General features: G+C 40.7%; 2 protein-coding genes across 4 annotated transcripts in view; one reads left to right on the top strand and one right to left on the bottom strand.

Moving 5' to 3' along the window:
- The window catches only part of LOC106852046 (uncharacterized), an 82,057-nt gene that overhangs the window by 35,775 nt on the left and 24,667 nt on the right, over positions 1-21,615 (bottom strand). The window lies entirely within an intron of this gene.
- On the top strand, positions 1,516-19,475 carry UNC93A (unc-93 homolog A). 2 transcript variants are annotated; one of them, XM_088161428.1, is made up of 9 exons: positions 1,535-1,602; positions 3,206-3,314; positions 4,865-5,046; positions 5,834-6,063; positions 9,100-9,225; positions 11,556-11,773; positions 12,905-13,040; positions 14,594-14,725; positions 18,944-19,475. In XM_088161428.1, exons 1-9 carry the CDS (start codon positions 1,535-1,537, stop codon positions 19,207-19,209), a joined length of 1,467 nt encoding a protein of 488 aa, XP_088017554.1. In that variant the 3' UTR covers positions 19,210-19,475. The 2 variants fall into 2 exon arrangements, with proteins under 2 accessions (XP_014731244.1, XP_088017554.1); XM_014875758.2 differs by lacking the exon at positions 3,206-3,314 and having other exon boundaries at positions 1,516-1,602.

Raw genomic sequence — 21,615 nt, 5'->3', positions numbered from 1 at the left:
TGCTTTTGTTTAGGATAACCATCATTCTTACATATTCTCAGTATTTTTTCCAGTTGTTTTAGACCTGTGATTGCAGATTCCTAGAATTTTGCAGACTTTTTCTTAGGGGTCCAAAACAGAAACAAGCATGTTATCACCAAGTGTAAATTTCTTCTGAAATATTGTCATGTGAAAATTGCAAGGATCCCTAAACCTGAGAAGATGGGGGAAAGTACCACCAGTTTGGTCTTAGCTCCTTGTAGAGGCTTAAAAACACTGCCAAACAAGAGCAGCATTGTGATCTCATTCAAGGAGTTTGCATGCTGAGCATAGTAGCCTGTAAAATAAAAAGCCACTATGTAGACTTGCAACACAGAAGTAACAGTAACAATACAGAATTAAAAGATTATGTTTTCTGCATTATTTCATTCAAGAAGATTATAAGACAAAAGAAGAAAATGAAAAGGCACATAATGCAATGCTCTCCAAATCAGAAACTGGCTGTGACCTCTTAAATGTTTTAAATTAATTTATGCTTTACAGCTTCCTCCCCTCACCTGTGAATGTCCCTGTGGGAAGCAAAATTGTGCCATCTAGTGGGATTTAGACTAAGTCTTAGCTGTGTATTCCCAATGGGCACTGTGGACACCACGCTACAGACCTGTTTACATCATAGCATGGACATTTTTGGATTCCCCTTTGCTCCCAGGTTCAAATCCCTCCTCTCCCACAGGTGACAGATCCGTTCACCCTGCCAGTCTTAGGGCCAGAGAAGAGGAGGGGAACTTGTTTGTCCAGTTACCTGCTCAATCCGCCTTTCTTTTTTTGGCTTCTGACTGGGAAAAGTCATTTTCATGAGTATGACTTGGTAAGCTTGAGGGATCAAAGTCCCGAGGTTCCCCATGAATGAAGGCTGTCCTGCTTGCCAAGCTTCCAGCAGCCTTGGGATTCTGTGCTGTGCAGCCATGGAGCTGGTGTATGCAGACAGAGCTGTAGCACAACCTCATTTCCTAGCACGCTTTTGTAACCACAGTTAAGCAATAGGCCTGATATAGGTTTCAGTACAGTGTTTAATCTTTGTCCTTTGTGAATATTTGTGTCCTTTGTGTCCTTTGTGTCCTTTGTGTCCTTTGTGTATCTTTATGACAGAAAGTGATTTCACAGCTTGCAATTTTTTTTCTTCTGCTATGATCATTGCAGAGAGCAATATAATATATGACTTCAATACTCAAATAGGTGCAAATGTTGCAAGAGACTTATATACCTCTCTAATAAAACACGATAGATGCCCTTGGGACTGCTGGCTATTGCCCAAGTCACAACAGGTGAATGAGTAACAATTCCATAAGCAGCTTTCAGTATTACTAAAAGTAAAGTTCACTGGCCAGTCCTCAAATAATTAACATATCTCTTCTCTATAAACACAGAAAAAAGTGACCTTTTCCAACAAGCTGTTTTTCTCCAACTCAAATCATCCCCTGGAATAATTGGATCAGCTTTGCCTACTGGCAGAACTTTTGTCTTCTATGAATCAACATGGAAAGGAATCTTAAGAATGTTTTGGTCATTTCTTTTGGATTTTTGCTTCTCTTTACTGCTTATGGAGGACTCCAGAGTCTACAGGTAAGTGGGGCATCTCCCATTGGTTATCAGGATGGCTGGTCTGGAAGGGCATCAGGCCAACTGGTAGTGTGAAACACATCACTCGTTCCATGGTCTCTGTGAGGAAGGCATGCACAGTATTTTTATGAGGTGGGTTAGGACATTAACTTGCTGCAGGTTAATATTCCTCACCCAGATCCACAGCATTTATTAAATCTTTTAATCTAGTATTTCTCAAATAGCTCACATACTTGTGTCATGCTACTACTTTAGATCCACAAAACTTGTTTCAATGGAAACAGAAAACAAAATTAACCTGAGATGACTTTTCTCAAATGAAGATATTTCAAAATCAAAAATAAATTCAGTTTCTGGAAAGGGTTTGTTTTGAATATTTCTATATTATTATGATTTTATAATAATTATTATTGTACAGCAATGTAAAATAATTAAAAGTTATCCCCAAACCATGAAATAATGTAAGCATAAAATAATACAGTAATTTCTGGGATCATGATATGACATAATAGTAAAAAATGTTATTTTTAATAAGGCAGTTGTGGCTTGTACTGGCATTAACATCCTAAAACACGGTAGAAGAGATGGGTTTCCAGAATGACTTGAATACTCAGGTTACTATTAGAGCTCACTTGTTTATCCAAAGTAAAAGACTGAGTGTTACTGTTGCTGTCTCTGAATGCTTCTGAGTAGATAAACACAAGGAGAAACTTCTCAGCCTAGAAGGCTCTGCTGGTCTAACGGCTGATAAATGAATAGAAGACATTGATGAGCAACTTTAGGCAGGATATTAACATATGATCAGATCAACTGGATTGAATTTTCCCACCAGTGTGGGAATGTGTATGCCTTAAAGGTGGAACTTGATACATAACATGATGAACTTGTTTGCAATAACAAGGGGTTGACCTCATTTCAGGAAAAGGTCCCTCCTTGTTCCATACACCTCTCTTCTCTCCTTGAACAGCTTTTCTTTGCTGGCAGAGTCAGATTCTGAACTCAGGGATGTTCTGCAAAAGCAATCCCAAAACTGGATGGAGGTATTATGAGCTGGGGAGAATAATGAGGCAGGGGAAGATAAACCCTAGAAGCTGCAAGTCAATCCCACCATCTGAAAGATGAAAGTTAGACCATGGTGCTAATGACACCAAGGTTGTGGTTTCAATGGTTCAATGCCCATACAGGCCATTTACTTAAGAGGTGGACTTGATGATCCTGTGGGTCCCTTCTAACCCTGAATACTCTGTGAATCTGTGAACCTGTAAGTACTGCAATGTCAAAAATTTTCATAATTCATTTCAATATTCCACTACCCAAAAGCACCCCCCACCACAAAAAAACAAAAAACCAAAAAACCAAAAAAAAAAAACCAAAACCAAAAACTCAAACCAACCCAAACAACTCAGAAAAAAAACCAAAATAGAACAAACCCAGAGAGTAAAAACCATATGATTTTGGAAGCCTGGCTTCTAATTTTTGGAAGTTGTAGCTGACAAAACTAGGCATGTGATGTTTCAAAAATAAGACTTCTGAGATCAGGAATCCTCTTTGCCTGTTTACAAAACAACCATTCCAACTTTCAAACACATTGACACTGCTCTAACAGAGAGTGTCCTCACTTCCCTGTCCTGGTACCTGGTTGTCTCCAAGCGTGCTTCATGACTGCCACCATGGTCCTGCTTGGCCCGACTGCACAGCCACTGCAGCCTTGGAAAGTGTTCCATGGAGCCACCGACAGCTTCATTCCCCTACAGCACTCTCCAGTGCCACACCCTCAGCATCCAGTCCCCCTTCCAAAATCACACTGAATCACATCACTTATTAATCAAAACAATCAGGAAAACATTACTAAGCAGCATAGAATTGCAGAATGATTTGGATGGAAAGGACCTTGAAGATCATCTCGTTCCAACCCTCTGCTGTGGGCAAGGACACCTTCCACTAGACCAAGTTGCTCAAAGCCCCATCCAGCCTGAGACTGAACATCTCCAGGGATGGAGTATCCACAACCTCTCTGGGCAACCTGTTTCAATGCCTCACCACCCCCACAGTAAGGATTTTCGTTCTAATATCTACCCTAAATCTCTCTTTTAGTTTAAAACTGTTGCCCTTTCTAAGCCTATCACTATCTGCCCTTGTGGAAAGTCACATCCCTGCTTTTTACTGCCACCTTTGAATACTGAAAGGCTGCAATGAGGTCTTCCTGGAGTCTTCTTCTGTCCTGGCTGAACAATCCCGACTCTCTCAGCCTGCCTAGGAGAGGTGGTCCATCCTTCTGATCATCATGACCCTCCTCTCCAACAGGTCCATGTCCTTCCTATGCCGGGGACCCAAGAGCTGGATGCAGAGCTTCAGATGGGGACTCACCAGAGCAGAGTAGAGGGGGAGAATCACTTCCCTTGCCCTGCTGGTCACACTTATTTTGATGCAGCCCAGGATGCACCTGGCCTTCTGGGCTGTGAGCACACCCTGTCACTCTTGTCCAGCTTTTCATCCACAGAATTGTCAAGTCCTCTCCTGCAGGGCTCTTCTCAATGAGTTCTTCTCCCAGTCTGTACTCATGTCTTGGATTGCCCTGACCCAGGTGTAGCACCTTGAATTTGGACTTGTTGAACCTCATTAGGTTTGCATGGACCCATTTTTCAAGCTTGATCCTCTCATTTCAACTTTCAGAGTATCAAGACAAGAAGAGAACTATTTTGAGCATTAAACTATAAGACCTGGTTAAATCAGTCAAATGCTATTCTGTCTTTGTGAAAATGTGGGTAAATCAATCACATCCAGCTACAAAGGGCTGCTGTGAGCCTATTAGGACATTTGGACCTTGGCCTCTGAAAATCTTAGAAATTATCAGACCTGTAGTTTAAAGCAAAGAATCTCCCACTATTGCTATGCCAGCCCTTGCAATGTACATCTGAGAATATTCCTGCCTGAGACAACAAATGAAGGCCAAGAAAAGAGGTTATCCTTCATTCAACTTGCTTTCCAAGAGAAACTCAAATAACATCAAATAATCTAAAGAATGACTTACCAAAGCTTTGAATCTGAGCAATCCTCACCTGGTTTTGTATCATGTTTTCATAAATGGTCTATCAATTTGAGGAAAATTCCAAGTCCATAATCAGGCTGTTTTGGGGAAATGAGACAGTAATACCCAGCCAGAGACGCTGTGTCTCTCTATTTCTGCCCAAAGCCACTCTCTGTACACCCTAGTAATATGTACCTGTGATAAAATTTGTCTCAATCACTGTTTTTGTCCCTGCAGAGCAGTCTCAACTCAGAAGAGGGCCTGGGTGTTGCTTCCCTAAGTGTTCTGTATGCTGCACTCATCTTATCCTCCATGTTCCTCCCTCCAATCCTCATCAAGAAGCTGGGCTGCAAGTGGACCATTGCCATCTCTATGTGCTGCTACATCACCTTCTCCTTAGGGAACTTCTATCCTAGCTGGTACGATTTAAATACTTTAACCCTCTCTGTTGTGTTCAAACAAAATAAGTAAGGGCAAAGTTCTTTCTTCTTTTTCTTCTCCATTCCTACTCTGACTCTGTGTTGCAGATCAGAAAGTTGGGTGCAAAAGGTGCTACTTGCAACAAACCAAGATAAATAAATTCACTTTTAGGTGGACAAGAGAGGTGAAAATGTGCAAAGAGTCAGAATGAATGCATCTATCTACCCACCTGAAGCTGCTTCTCTAACTCATGTTTGTAGCAGAGATTCCCCTTTGGCAAAAAAAAATTAAAAATCAGAAGTTTCATTTGAAAGTCAGAAGACTTTTAGGGAACCTTTGGAAAGGTTGAAGGGAAGACTATCTTCCAGCCAGTAGCTCTGGGAGAAGAGTACCACAGGAAAAGGCTAACTCCTGCCTCACTCTTTCCAAGGATGGATAAACAACTACTGCTCTCCAGTGACAACAGTTGCAACTCTGTGGAGGAAAGTTGTCAATATCCATCTTCTGAAGTGCATGTGCAATTTAGTTCTCAGTTACAAAAAGTTAAAGCACATGAGCACAGACGTAGCCAGCCTGGCCTAGGCCTAGTCCCTGCACAGAGCTGCATGTGCTTGCACGCCCTAAACTTCACCAGGGTGGCCTTTTCTTGATTCCATGTAACAGATTTATTGTATCATAAAAAGGATAAATCTATTTCTTGGATGTCTATTTTTGCCTCTGGATCTTTGGGTAAATGATTATTATGCTAATGGTGACAACTATGCTAAATAAAGTGTTCTTTGGCAGGTACACATTAATCCCTACCTCTGTGATCCTGGGCTTAGGAGGAGCACCACTCTGGTCAGCCAAATGCACTTACCTCACCATTGCTGGCACTTCATATGCTGAGAAAGCAGGAAAAAATGCAAAAGACATTATCAACCAATACTTTGGAGTCTTCTTTCTGGTGTTTCAGTCTTCTGGCATCTGGGGAAATCTTATTTCATCCTTGATACTTAGCCAATCTTCCAACAAAGGTAAAATGTATTTAAAATTTTGGCACTTCTTTCTATAAACATCAACTAGTTCTAGATAGATAAGAAGTAGAATTCTGCAGCTGAGCTTTCATAGTTAGTGAAGACAGGCACCTCAGATGAGAGTTAGCTCATCTGAGGATAGATGTCTGAAATAGATGAGATAAATTTCTCTCTGAAAGTGTCTATTTTCTATCAAAAATCAGCCATAAAGAGAGTTCAGACAAAGAGGTAAATCATAGAACTCTGTTGAATTCTGTTTGAATTCGACCCCTGTATTGCAAAGCACAGATGGGCTGCAGGCAGTGACAGTCCTTCACATCTGACTTCTATTAAAAGTGGATCACAACAAAAGGCAAAATACTGAAGCAACCTTTTTGCAAAGCTTGTAGTGTTGGGTTAGTTTGCTGTTAAGCATTCAAGGCGAGTCAGACTGGTTGCTAGTGCTTGCTGAAAATGAGTGCTATCCAGAACTGTCAAGAAGAAATAGCAGTAGCTGTTGGCAGGGTCTTCTGTGTGCCAGGGCTCCTGTGCTGTATCTCAGGCTCAGACAGCAGATGCCAATGCAGCTTGAAGAAATCACTCAGCAGCAATGACCTCATTTCCCATGCATGTAATTGATGTCAATTCTAAAAGAGTAGATGTGAAGATAAATTAATATTTGGATGCCACCTCAGAGATTCAAAATGCTGTGGTGTCTTATCATTGCAGTCTCCTCTACATTCCTCATCCTGTCAAAATCAGAACAGGATTGTTCTTCAGACATGGAGAGACCTTTCCATATACACTGCAACTACAAGTAGCAAGAAGTTACCTCTTTCCTGTCTCAGTTCAGAGTTTATCCTCTGAAGAGTTCTCAAATAGCTACTAGGTTAAAACTAAATGTCAGGAAGTAGGTATCAGGTTTTAATCTTTGAATCTTTGGATTTATGGCAAAGTAGTTGTCACAAGGTGTGATACATAGAATCATACTTCCTTTAAACCTAAGCACCATTCCAGCAGAATGCTGGCAGACCTTTTCAAATGCAGTGGAGCCCTGCTGACCTGATCCCAGGGCCACATGATATCTCAGGAGGTCTGTTCTGATTTCACTTGTAGGGCAGAGGCAGAGGTACAGCTGTGGGGTCTGTACAGACTGCAACCATTTGACTTTCCTCTGCCTCACAGCACACATATTTTTAACAAGAGGAATAAAACACTGGGGTTTTTTGTCTTGTAAATCCCTTCCTAGCTTTACTTTTGAGGATGTTCCTCCGAATTTTAAAGATGCTCTTATTTTTTATCTATTACATAGAATTTCTGAAAATGCTGTGCTCCTGTGAATGGCTCTCAAAGCCTTGCACATCTTCAAGACAGTGATGAGCAGTTATAACATGAGTTTCTCTACTGTGTCTTCTCAGTGACACACAGCTTTAATCAAGAGGGAACTTCTTTGCAGGGGCGAGGGGGTAAGAATCTCCAGTCATGCAATTATTTTTCTCTCCCCTGAGAACTGTGCAAAGGCATCCATTCATATTTTCTTGTACTTAAAATGTATAATTTCACTGAGTAGTAGGAAAGATACAGCATGTATCTGGAGAATCAAAATGCATAAAATTCAGACATCTACCTACTCTAGACATACTGCCTGCATCATTTCATCCAGACACAGCAAGGAGAAGTTACACCATATGGTAATACCACAACAGAAGACAATAATCAGTGTAAATTAAGAGAGTCATCCTTCCTCACTCATCAATATTACAGTTTTAATTCAAGAGAATTAAAAGGCAGTGCAAACCCTGCCTTGCAGCTTGTATATGACTAATTGCATGTGCATCTTCATCTTCAGATGATGCAGAAACTGATGAAAAACTTGTTTTACACACTTCCACACTTCACACACGTGGCTCACCTTTTGCATATGGTAATTTTGCTGAAGGTCTGTTTGTCCATTTTTTTGCTGAAGGTCTGTAGTGGTAGCCAGTGACTATAATAAGGTAATGATTTTCTTTACAATACTACATCTTATGTTGAACCTGAAGTTGTTTATGAAGCTGGTTAGACAACTGATTTACATTACAGCAGCTTTGATTGGAAGCAATGAGGAAAAACACAGTAGTTACACAATAACTTTAACTGAAAAATTACAGATCAGCTCTTCTTTAAGGAATCAGCCAAGGTACAGCTGTATTGCCCTTTATTGTGCTTGGATCAGAGACAAATTCTGCAGTGAAAGCACTAAAATTATTGCGTGGGGTTTGGATCATCCTCCTCCAGCAGACAGTTTATTCAGGCTTCCACTTTGGGCTAGCATTTATTCTCTAGCAAGAAGGTGCTGGAGGAAGTGAGCACTGTGTGCTGTGACACAGTGTGTGTGAGTACGTGTGTGTTTGTGGGTTGACATACTCCCTACACAACAACGATAGGACTGCACAAAGCAAAGGTCTTACTCCAAGCCTGGCTGAACTGCTAGCTTCAGGTGTGTTCTTAGAAAGCTATAAAGACAGTAGTAAAATGATGAAGTCAGGAAAAGCAGGCTACTTGGAGGACTGCGATACTGAGTACTGATACTGAGTAATCATAAATTGAATTTATAAAATAATAAAGGAATGTCTTGAGGTGGTTTCTGTTCCTATAACATATACTGAAATTATCTGGAGAGGGAAAATACGGGATGGCTGTAAGAACTGAAGTCCATCAGCCCATTGCTGGAGTAAACTTAGGGGCCTATCTCATGATTAAGAGGTAAAAATATGTATAAAATTTTGAATACTTCAAATTGAGCTTGGATTCAGATTTTCACCTCAAACTTCAATCCCTGTCCCCATGTAACCATTAATTCAGTGTTCGGTCTCTCTTTCTCTTAAACCAAATTTTTGTGTGTTAAACTGGAATTCTGAAGTTAAATATCTCTAATCAGGAAAGACTTTAAACCAGGCCCAATCACTAAGCACTGGATTCCTTATATCCTTATATCTTATATCCTTATATCCTTACACATAGTGTGGACTTACCTGATCTCTTCGCTGACCTGCCTTTCTTTTGGTTCTTAATTAGTGGAGATCTCAGAAGAAGACCTGGAATGTTGTGGAGCATACAACTGCCTGACTGATACCACTAACACCACTGGCTCATCAAAACCCTCCAACTCCTTAATCTACACACTGCTAGGGGTCTATACTGGTGAGTAATCCACACAATCTTTAATCAGTATCACTGATGGAGAGCCTAGTTCCTGTGCAATCTAACATGGCTTTGCAGATTAAGTTTCTGACTTTCTCCTTCAATCCAATTTGCTAAAGAAAAATAAGATATGTGAGAGCTATAAACAGCTCCTTCCTAAATAGTTCTAATGCTCTATGCTGAGCTGTATAATTTTTGTCTAAAGGAGAAAGATATTCTTTCTGTTTTTCACCTGGAATAAAGCTGAAGCCCAGCATCATGTCCAAAATTCAGCCAGGCAAATTGGCATATCTCCCATTTAGTAACTACAGCTGCTACAGACCTTCCTTGCACAAGGCTAGAAAAGAATTAAAGACAAGGAAGCTGAAGCCATTAAAAGAACAAATAGATGTGCAAGGATTCACTGACTGAGCAAAGTTCCAAAAAGTACCCTGCTCAAAAGAAGTTATTCTCTGGATAAAGGAAAATATCTGGCAAGACAATGTGCACCTTAGCTCTGTCAAAATACCTTTGCAGTCTCTGCACATGGATGTACTCTCTGTGCTGAGACAGAAGCATAGAATGTGCTCCAACAGAGTGTATGAGAGCCAGGCAGAGCCAGCTCTCAGTGCACAAGGGCATTGCAGAAAACCCTTCCTCTGTCCCCAGTCACCATTCCTAATTGGTGGGAAAGTGTAAAAAATATTCCCCCACTCTCCTCCCAGAATGTACTGGAGCTGATGACTTTCCGCTAAAGGCATGTTTGTCTGTAAAGTTTAAATTTAAATTTGATGACTAACATATACAGCACTCCCTTAGGCTTAGTGCATGCAAAGTGAATGCAACCCTGCTGTCTCCTGACCCTGTGTCAGTGGGGTTTTGTTTTTCTTTTAAGCCCTTAATAAAAGAGATGTCTTTTCTTACCTCGAGGGAAAGTAAATGGCTAAATATTTCATTCACAGACATTTTTCAAATGTGTCCTCTATTTGGTGGCTGAATACTTATTTTGCCCAGCTTGGGTGGAGACAATAATGGATAACTCTTGTGCTGTTTCACTTTCTCAAGGACTGTGAATGTTTCTATTTATGTTCATGCCAACCACTAATAAGCCATGTCATTACCTCCTATAATTGCTGTTGATTCATTTAACATGTTTGTTATATATATTTCTTCTGAAAATGTGGATGTCCTGCTCTCATCCATTTAAGTCCAGCAATTAGTCCATAAGTACTAATAAATCCTGGCAGAACCAATAATGACTTGAATCACAAAGAATTTACAACTCAGCCACAGTGGGGAACCAGGACACTCGAGAAGTTCTTGGAGACATGGATAAAAAATAGTAAGTAATAAAAAATGAGGCAATTTATTGTAAATCTGGTGGTGTATTTGGATAGTAAAAGTTCACAGGAGAGACAATGTCCATACACATAACATAGGAACACATTAAACAAGCAAAGTGAATGGAAAGAAGTGCCTGGTTCTCGTCTTACTCTGAACTGTAGTCCTTTCCATGGATGAAATTCTAGTCAGCATAAGTGAGGAGACATTATCATGCCCTGCATCCATAATGAAGCAATCAGTTGTGAATCTCTGGTTGTCTCATGTATATTATTAGACATGGTTATCTTCTTGATAACATGAAAAAAATTGTTTTGATTCAGTACACAAGCAACAAATCTAAACTGATACATGCATGGTCATTTTCTGATTATATATTCTTTTATATGCTGCTTCTGCTAGCAAATTACGGATTTAAAGCTATAACTTCCATCTTTTCAAGTTAGCTAGAGCTGCTCACTATCATCTTCAAAACAGCACATATTCCATACTCAAAGCATGGTTCTGAGCTGAAAAAAAAAGGCACGACATATACTGGGTTTCAAGGCAGCGTTTGTTTTTCTTTCCATGTATTTGAAAGAAGAGCCCTTCTAGCCATGAAAACCTTGGCACTGGAAGTGAATACTCCTCTCTCATGTTGATTTAAAGCCTTCTGATAGCTCCCGAGGGATCTGTTTCTGGCCAGCTCCCCATCCCCGTGCCCTGGAAGGGTGAGCCATCGCCCTCTGCAGCTGGCCCGGGGGCTGTCACAACAGGCCAGCCACAGCTAAGCTGAGGGGATTTGCGAGTGCACAGCTGTATGCAGAAGATGTGAATGCAGATCAGGCCTTCTTGTTTATACAGAAATGGCCTTTGCGCTGAAGCGGAATCAGAGGCAGCTGCCAAAATATCCACAGAGAGCTAAGCACCAAGTCAGAACAATAACAGCAGCGAGCAACTTCCCATCATTCTTTCAGCATTCCTCAGTTTTTCATGAACTTTTTGTTTTGTTTTGTTTTGTTTTTTTGCAGCTAGTGGTGTGCTAGCTGTGTTGCTGGTTATTATATTTCTGGACCAGATCAAATCTGACCAAGCAGAGACTGAGAAAGAAAAACTAGAGGCACCATCCTTTTGGTCTACGTTCCTAGCAACTTTCCGGCATCTTAAAGATAAAAGACAGTGTCTTCTAATCCCTCTGACAATGTACAGTGGGTTTGAACAGGGATTTCTTTCTGGTGACTACACAAAGGTGTGGATGAAAATGAAAATCTATTTCTGTCTGATTTTTTTGTGCCATTGCGTCTTACTATTGCATCTGATCTGTATTTACTTGTCAAATGAAGATGTTTTTAATGATGATTTGTAGATTGCAAAATTACTGCTCACTTTTACATGAACGAACTCTGAGTGACATCTTCAAACAGCAGTAAATATGTCACTTGGAACAGCCTCTAAAAGAATGCAGTAGAGAGCTTAACTCACCAGTGGAAGCCACAGCAGAGAGCTACAGGTTCAAACACTTCACCTTGTTGTAAATAACAAACTGGGACAAAAGCCAGAAGCCAGCAAAACTTTTATATCTTCCTTCCTCTTCTGGTTTCCCTAGAGCTTGTATAAATGCAAGTCAGCACACATTCCACATATTTTATTTTGACAACCTTTACGGTAAGAGGGCGAGTCCTCAACATGGCTGGCTGAAAGCCCTCACCAGTCACTACTGCAGCAGGTCCAGACCCTGACAGATTGAAATTATTAAAACCACCTCTGCTCCTCCAGCTTCTCGACAAACCTAGACACACAGCAGATGTGCTCTCCAGGCATTTGTTGAGAAAGACTCCAAAGAAAGAGGGCAACCTTCCTGAACTGCTTCTTTGATGCTTAAGGCTTTCAAACATTGCATATAAATCAGATGGAAGGGTGCACTTGTTGTGTTGGAATGGATTGAAAGGGGCACTCCATGGCAACCTCCACTGGTTATATGCTCTTATAGAAGAGGTCCTCTTCATTTTTTTGGGAGCTGCTCTGTAATGATCATAGTCTCAATTGTCAATTTTCATCTCTTGAGCTATGACAGGAAGGGCAGAAAACTCCTAATGTTACTTCCAGGAGTTTTATTTGTACAGCAAGCGGTGCTCAGATTTGTTCTGCTTGTTATTCCTCTGTTTGTATGGCATCAGTCTGATTGGGAAGTGGATTAGGAAAGTTGCTGCTGAAGGCCAGCTATGTTAATGCACCAGAGACTTGTCAGCAAACTCTCTGTCCTTGCTCTTTGTGTCTTGTCCATGCTGGCTATTTACCAAACACTCAGGCTAAGATCCATGAACTTCAGCTGTATATTTTCATCAAACTAAATGTGGCACCACTATCCCTTCTCTTCCAGGTATATGTGACCTGTGCCCTGGGGATACAGTACGTTGGCTATGTGATGATCTGCTTTGCAGCTGTAAATTCCCTCTGCTCTCTGCTCTTCGGAAAGATCTCCCAGTTCACGGGTAGAAAATTTCTATTTGCATTAGGTATGTAAAGATTTCTTGAATGGCTGGTCACTACATGTAATCAGATCCATTACTCCCCCCTTTTGCACGTACGAATGGGTAGCTTGCTGTCAGCTATCAATTTAAACCCAAGTCAATCTCATTCATGAGAAGAGAGGCAGCTCAGCTCACAGTTAAGCACTGTATTGCTGTTTTCGCCTTACATCACTTTGCTGGTGATGTAGGTTCAGCCTGCTTTTGAGGGCTCTATTTATGCAGAAAGTGCCCCATAGCTTTGATGCTTTATAGCTCTGATGCAGCCAGTGACAAATGATCTTACAATGCAGATGTTGAGACTTGCACTACAATAAGGATTTCTCCACTGGGACGAAACCTCCTCACCCTTATAGAGTGAAAGCAAATCAGTGTTGATCTGAGTCTCAGGAAATGAGAAACTTGGAAATTTGAGTGAAATTTCAGGGAACTTTTTAAAGGTTGGCCTGCTGTCCTTTTTACTACTTGTTTTATAGGGAGAAAAATAGAAGAAAGTCATGTGTCAGGCTAGAGTAACTTAAGGTCATGTGTATGGGACAGTGATTTTCTTGTTGCCTCGAGAAAATATTTGCATATTTAAGAACATCTCCCCCTCCAGAGAACATTGTTCAAATGAGTAACAGAGTCATGGAAGCATAAAAAAACCCCAAGAAATATTTCTTTTGTGCCACTGTATGCCTTATGCATACTGAAGTGGACTAATACCTTATTTCCACTATGCAATAATTTGTATTATTAGAAACATCACTGAATAGATCAGTATGCATCAAGACATTCTAGGCATTTTCTCCACAGGAAATTTTTAATCTGGACAAGGAACAAGAAATTTAGAGTGCTTCCTGTTACGGTCGCTAGCTCAAAGATTCCGTTCTTTGTTCTAGGTGTGTGTCTCAGTCTATAAAACTCAGATTAAAAAAAAAAAATAAAAAAACCCCTAATAGTAGCAATAAACAATTAAATCTCCCCCAAAACTGTAGTGTTAGAAATGGAAGATCTCTGAGCATCACAATTCTGTTTCGTGGTCTTTGTACTCAGCCTGTGAATGTGCACCTGTGGGGGGAAGAATCTGAGACTCATTTACAAACCACTTTTTAAAAGAAAGACCCAAAGCCACCAGACCCTCTAGAAATCCTTCATTGTCCCCCCTGGCACTACATGGAAACCTCATTTAAGGCAAGGAGAACAGAAGGGTGTTTGCTCCCCCTTCCCACATGCCTCACATGGTGACTGCAAGCCTTTCAGAAGTTCCTTCTCCCCCTCAGTGGTTCGTGTCCTTTGGGGTTACAACCATATCAGCACTGAGGATCTCTCAGCTCAGGACACTGCTCAGAATTCTGAATTAGATACTGTCAAAGGCCTGCATTGTCTTGTATTTCATGTGATATCAACTCAGGCAGCACAAAGCTCAATGAATCAGAAAGATTTTTAAGATAGCCTTGTGCTTTTGTTGGAAGTAGAATAAAAAAGTGCAATCTACCACAATCTGTCCTGATTATAATTGCATCTGTATTTCTCTTCTTTATTTCTTTCTAAATCAACAGCCACAGTTACGAACACAGCCTGTATAATAGCACTAGTGCTGTGGAAGCCTCATCCCAAGCAGCTTGCTGTGTTTTTTGTATTCCCTGCTCTCTGGGGCCTAGCTGATGCTGTTTGGCAAACACAAACTAATGGTAAGTCCTGGTGACAATGAAATGTATTCTTTCAAGATATAAAGGTCTGCATGTTTGCATCTCTGAAACAATGCTGCATAACAATGATAATGGCTTTAAGACAGAATCTAAAAGAAATACGTTAACTCATTGGAAAGCAGAAGAAATAGAACAAGTTGAGAGTAAGAATGCAAAATACTCATTGAACCAATTTTTCCAAGATGAAGAGAGAAGAATACTGCAGAATGTGGTAATGAACAAATATTCTAGAGGAGTATAAGTATTTAAAATAATTTAGAAACTAAGAAGAATTACACATTTAGTCTGTCTTTTGCAATAAAGGAGAGCAATCTGGACAAAAATTTACTCCAATCTCAGCAACAAAAGAAGAAAATTGTCTATTAGGAGTTATTGGGGAAAAAAAGGTAAGAGAAAACCACAGAAAATAGTATTATGCAGCCAAGTAACTTCATACAACTATGATTTACTCCATTTCAAAATTCATAATTCAATGTAATAAGGCATAAGTAGGCAATAAAAAGGAGCAAGGTTATAGGACACTTCTGCTTGAAGGAAGACTAAAAAGTTGGCACTCTTTAGCCTGGACAAGAGGTAAGTACGGAAAGCAGTCAGTAAGGTAATTAATTGCATGGAGAAGGTGACATGAAATTCACTGTCTCTCTTAATAATAGAACTAGTGGCACCAGATAAAGTTATCAGGCAGAAGCTTTTATAGAAATCAAAATAAACTATATTTCTCACACAATGCATAAGCAAAGTATGGAATTCATTGCCAAAAAAATGAGCTGGAATTATATCACATCATTACAAAATCACTTCAGAGGAAAGTGCTCCTCTGGGCTCACATCAGGTTATGTGTCTTGGCTTTCCTTCCTCTGATCCCTTTGGTTGTTTCAGGGGCATAGAAGATTTCACCCACTAGATAAAGTGTCATGTTCCTCCTGGAGAGCCAGATGGAAAACATGGCAGTCCACTGCCTGGCACTGCCAGTGATCTCCTTTCAAGCACACGTAGAGTCCCTGCCTCTACACACAAGGGAGTGACCAGCCCGCATCCTTCTCTGCCCCTCCAGCAGCTCCAGCTCATATTTCCTACAGGAGACCTAGTACACACATCAAGGGACTCCCTCTCATCATCTCACATCCTTACCCAGAGGCTTGTGCCTTAAGTAAAAAATTTTAAATCAATGCTCTTGCTAATACTCAGGGTCATGAGAGGAGAACAGCAGTGTGGATTTGCTCTCTCTTAAGTAAAGCTGTTCATTAATTTCCTGCTTCTACAGCCACAGTCTCTCTGACTGCTCTGCAAGCTTCTTCCTAACACTCTTAAGAACCATATCTTAGTCTTCCACTGGGATAAAAGATCAGTCCTTTGTCCTGCTTCTATCATGTCCAGAAAGCTTTGTCCTCAGAGAAGGAGGTTCCACACCCTCTCTGGGCAACCTGTGACAGTGCTCAGTCACCCTCATAGTAAAAAAAATAATTCCTGACATTCAGAAGAAATCTCATGTATTTCAATTTATGCCCATCATTTCTTGCCCACTTTTCTTGGACACCACTGAAAAGAGCTGGGCTTTGTACCCTCTCTTCTAGGATTTACATACATTTGAGACATCCTTGAGGACCATGTTTCCTCAGCAAGGTCCCTGCATGACTGACAAAAATGGACCTCAGGCCCACAGTAGGGAAAAAAGGGGTAAGTACAGAGGACTTAAGATTGGAGAAGGTGGTTGGGAAGTGACTGTAGTTTCCAAACCCCTAGAGGAGGCAAAGACAGTGGACAATGCTTCATGCTTACTTGATGGTGAGTGAGCTCTGCAGGTAAGTGACAGGATTAATCTCTATTTACAGCACTATATCAGGTCATCTCCATTCCCAGATTCCTGCAAGATACTTGTGAAAATTTCACATTTGTGTTAGCTTGGAAAACACCCAAATGTTCTTTTTCCTTGCATAGTGTCTTTTTTTGGTCTGTACCTTACTCAGCTCTTTCACAACCCCCATATATAAAACTATGTAAAGTTCGCTTTGTCACATTGTCACAGTGAAACATCAAGTGATGACATGAAACCTTAATAGAGAGGTGCAGTGACATTACCCCACAACACTGCATCCCAGAATAGGCTCTTTAGTTTGGCATACCCATGGAGGACTAAATGTCTTCTCCCCTTCAAAATTTCATACAGATATACATCACATGAAAAATTCCCAGCCTCAAAGATTATGAGTTGAGATAAGATCTGTGGGCTGTGGTCCTTCTTTGGCTAAGCTGCCACAAGTGCTGCCTGGGCCTCGGCAGATTAACCAGTGAATATAAATGGCACAGTGCCACATACTTAAGGCATTCTTTGGTTTGCTTCGTGCTGCTGTGGATATTTAATACTCGAGTACCCCCTAGAGGATATGTGGGCTCACAATGGATGAGTCACTTCATCTTAAGTTTTCCTGACAGGTTTGTGTTCATGTGTGGATGCTCTCGCTTATTTCCAATGAAAGCTACTTCATTGCAGAGCATGTAGTGATCTTTCTTATCTCACTTGAGCACAGACACTGATATTACCCACTGACAAAAATTGCATCCTGGGGCATAACAACTCGAGCATAAAAAATGCGTAGCACAGAATTATCAGGTGGACTACAGTAAAACCAAGTTCTTTCTGGGCTGATTTGTGTCTTTAGAAAGGATATAAATGTGTCTAAAGAGTTTATAAACCCAGACTCAAATAATTTCCCATAGTCCTGTTATATACCCATACCTACTTGTACCAGGGGAACGAGTAGGAAAACAGGCAGTAGCAAAAAACCAAGATAATTTCCATGGAAGTGAATTGTGAAATTTCAGAACTAACAGCCTCTCCACTCACTCAGCCCAACAGGTCCTGCTGAAGCTCATCCAGGCAATTTGGTTCAAAATAGCAAATAGGTACCAGCTGAAAACTAGGATCTTTAGACACCGAACTGCCATAGCATCAGAAACCTCCCTATATTAAACTTACCTTGCTCATATCTTTACAGAAGATAACACTGGGCATATCAGGAAATTAGTATGAACAACTTGTACTTGTTCATTTATTAGGCAAAACTATGAAGGACTATCATATCTACACTCCACTCAGCCAGTTTAATGAACTAAGTACATCTTGTGATGCACTTGTCGAGATTTTCCATCATGTCTAAATTGAAACAGTTCAGTAAATGTCCTCTTGTAGTCATCAGGATACATAAGCTTTTTCATAAAGTCTCCCTCCACTTAACAAGACTGAAGGAGTAGTTGAGTCTAATCAGATTTTCAGAAAACTTTGCATTCCTCTTTGCCTTCTGGCTGAATGTACATATTTAAAACAAATGTGTTGTTAGACAAGTGGATTAAAAGAGTCAAAGTTCATTATATTCTTCTCCTTCCCTCTGTGCACACCGCATCTGAGTCAGAGTAAATGCCCCGTTCTTTATCACCACTGGTGCTAGGTCAGCACTCAGAGGAAAGCAAGCTCTCTCCTCTTCCCTGTGTGCTTCACTAGACCTGGAGGCTGGAATCCCTCTCTGGATCCCAGCTGTGAGTGTGCAACTGGCTGAACTCATTGGGAGCTTTCCAGTGAACACAACCGCATTAGGATGATCAGTTGAACTGAGTGTCTATGTCAAGTAGGTTTTCCAGTTGCTGCCTGGAAGTTCTGTATGCATCAAGGATATTCTATTTGCTAACCCATCCAGGAGCTAAAAATTTGAAAACCTGGCTGATTCAGAGAGACATATCTTGTCTGCATACTAAATCTGGGCCAATGTTGTGAAAGCCTGTAAGGATTTGGTATGAGCTTCTCAATAGTTACACATGGAGACTCTACAAGGTCAAGGCCTCCTTTTTCTCCTTACCTACTTGTTCATCAATGCAAACCCCTTGATTTTTGTAGCTAATAGTTTGAAAAAAGAAGTCCTTTATCTTACTTCAATAGATCACATCCTTTCTTGCTTCCTCACATTTTTGTTCCCTTTTTCTCTGGTGTTCTCTGTTTTGTCATGTTTGTTTTGTTATTTCACTTTTTATTATTCACAGAAGCACAACAATTTTTAAGACAAGGTTTGTATTTTCCTTTCTCTGGCATTTATGAGGGAGTGTCTATCTTCCCCATTGTGCTCTATTTGTTCCCTTTGCAGAAAATACGTGGTTGCAGATTTAATCTTCACAAGACATGTTTTTCCTTCCTTTCTTCCTTCCTTCCAGGTCTCTATGGCATTTTATTTGAGAAACACAAGGAGGCTGCCTTTGCAAATTACCGTCTCTGGGAATCACTTGGATTTGTCATTGCCTTTGGTTACAGCACCAAATTGCAAGCCTACATCAAACTGTACATTTTACTGTCTGTGCTTGTGCTGTCCATGGTGACGTATGGAGCTGTGGAATACCTCGAGGCTAAGAGCTCCCCTGGGACGCTTACTGCTACAAAGAAGGAAAATGGAGGACCCCATTCCGAGGAAACATACATGTAATCCAACAGGGTCACAGTGATGGAGGCAAAGCAAACTGGCCAGCTGCTTACAGGCGTGTCTCCAAAGGCATTCCAGTGTGTACTTTATCCAGAAAGATGGTAAAGGAACAGATTTCAAGGCCATTATAATGTAAATGTCTTAGGAGTAAAAGCCTCCTTTGACATCTCACCTTTATAAGGGAAGATTATATGACTTTACTCTTTCATGCAGATGACCAGCTAGATGTTTTCTCTTTTTATTTTGATTAATAAAGTCTTAATAAATGTAAACAAGATTCCTAAAGTCCTCAGATTTTTTCTGTGGATTAAACCTGGTATAGTTTTACAATCAAACCACATGCAGAATGAAAGAAGAAACTGGGGTTCCTCAGTTGATTGCAGAAAACACACATTATTTAACGGAACCATTAATTATAAAGATTTATGGTTTTATGCTGCATTCTTTAACATCTGCTGTAAATGACATCAATCTATAGATTGTTTATATCTGCAGTTCATATCTGCACACCACAGAATCAACTAACCACTGGGTCTACCAACTTGTCTTAGGTGGGCAGACAGCTGTGAATCTGCCCATGTCATCCCTCTATCCCAGCACTCTTTCTCTTTTGATTTTCCTGTGTCCAGTTTTTCTGCCACCACTTGCAGCAACATCGTCCTAAAAGAGATGCCTTCTACAAGACAAAAGACTTCAGTGATTATGACCTTGCCCCATTTTTCCATCCAGAGACAGAGCTGTTTTCAAGATGAGCAGCCAGGCCATGGGGAACCTCACCATGAGAAGAGTGCAGGTGACAGTGCAAGTCACAGAGAGATAGGGAGAAAAGGAGGATAGGCCTACACTGTAATAAGCTCTTGAGATCTACATATATCCTGCAGTGGCTCATCTCATTTCAACTTCTCTTTAGCTCTACCCATATTGTTTTAGATATGGATTTTCGTGTTTTTACTGCAAAGAGAAGAGTGTTACAGTACAGTTACAGTGCAGTGTCCCTGCGTCTAAATATGAGAGCAATTTACAGACCTCATGTTCATTACTGGTAATGACACTATTCAGATTCTCTGTGTGAGGCAGACAGCACCAAAGGAATTGCAGACAAATGCTCTTCATGTCCAAGATTAGTGCTGCCTCTGGAAATAAACTACATATAGCTAGCTAAGTTGTTGCCTACCATGGAGATAACACTTGAAACTGCTTCCTCTCACTTACTAACCACAGCAGGAGGAAAAGGCACCACACGATGTGACAACAATAACACGATTTGTGTGACAAAATCCTCCAAACTGTTAGGTCTTTTAAATAGCAACAAACTTCCTGCTACTTTACCATCTTTCTTATATTTCTTGTTCCTAACCATCTGGACTCTCCTTTAAACTTCATTTGTGTTGATTCACGGCTTTTCACACAATGAGCTTTTTTCCAGGTCTCATACAGTAAAGTAAAATTCATCATGTCCTGCAGAAAAGAAGGTGACAGGTGTGCTCCCTCACAGGTGCAGCTTTCTCTTGCACTTTTGCCCTGTCAGCTCAAAGGCATGCTGTTGATCTCTCTGTTGGAAATACAAATGGCAAAACTATGGCTGTGGCTGAAGAATCCTGACAGCCTCCTATATGCCCAGCATGCACAGATGGATATTCTAGGCAGCTGCTGATTTTCACCCCACATTGCTTCCATCTCATAAAGAAACGCAGCATCGTTTCATTGCATCTGTGAATCCTCTTCTGATTCTCTTTTGCAAAGTCGTGCTCAATGGCAAGTGAAGCAAAGAGGATTTCTCAGGTCAAAATCATGATGAAAAACTCATCTGTGTGAATGTAATAACTTCTCATTTGTAACACAGAAGTCAGGATCCTGATACATGAGATGCTCTACAACCTCAGAACAAAAAAGATGACCCCTACCTAGACACTATACAGCTTTTCTTTAAATGCAGTTTCTCTTTTTACTCCTGTACTGAGTCCAGCTGGGATGGAGTTAATTTTCTTTGTAGCAGTTCATATGGTGCTGTGTTTCACATTTTTGTAACTAAAACAGTGTTGATAACACAACAGTGTTTTGGCTATTGCTGAGTAGTGTTTGCAGAACATCCAGGTTTTCTCTTTTTCTCCACTCTTCTCCCTCAGTGAGTAGGGAAAATTGGGAGGTGGCAAAACCAGGGCAGCTGAGACAGGGGGATGAAAGGGATATACCATGACACATGAAGCCATGCTCAGCAATAAAAGTTTGGGACAAAGGAGGAGAAAAAAGGTGTTCTGACCTTGTTGAGGACCTCAGCATCACTGACATTGAATCAGCACAGGAGATAAAGTATCATGGCCTGTGGTTTGAGGAGCTGGTTGTCACTCTTGATTTTTCACAGGACTTTCTGTAACCATTTCCTGAATGAAAACTCTTCCATTGTACAGG

The sequence above is a fragment of the Sturnus vulgaris genome, chromosome 3 (assembly GCF_052056855.1).
Source record: "Sturnus vulgaris isolate bStuVul1 chromosome 3, bStuVul1.hap1, whole genome shotgun sequence".
Taxonomy (NCBI): Eukaryota; Metazoa; Chordata; class Aves; order Passeriformes; family Sturnidae; genus Sturnus; species Sturnus vulgaris.
The sequence above is the reverse complement of the archived record's forward strand: the minus strand, read 5'-3'. Positions and strand labels throughout refer to the sequence as shown.

Bases quoted from the DNA above. Each gene is read 5' to 3' on its own strand.
- UNC93A (XM_088161428.1), top strand. From the start codon at position 1,535: ATGTTTTGGTCATTTCTTTTGGATTTTTGCTTCTCTTTACTGCTTATG. The intron at 9,226-11,555 runs GTGAGTAATCCA...GTTTTTTTGCAG, and splicing joins ACTGCTAGGGGTCTATACTG to CTAGTGGTGTGCTAGCTGTG. The intron at 11,774-12,904 runs GTGTGGATGAAA...CTTCTCTTCCAG, and splicing joins TTTCTGGTGACTACACAAAG to GTATATGTGACCTGTGCCCT.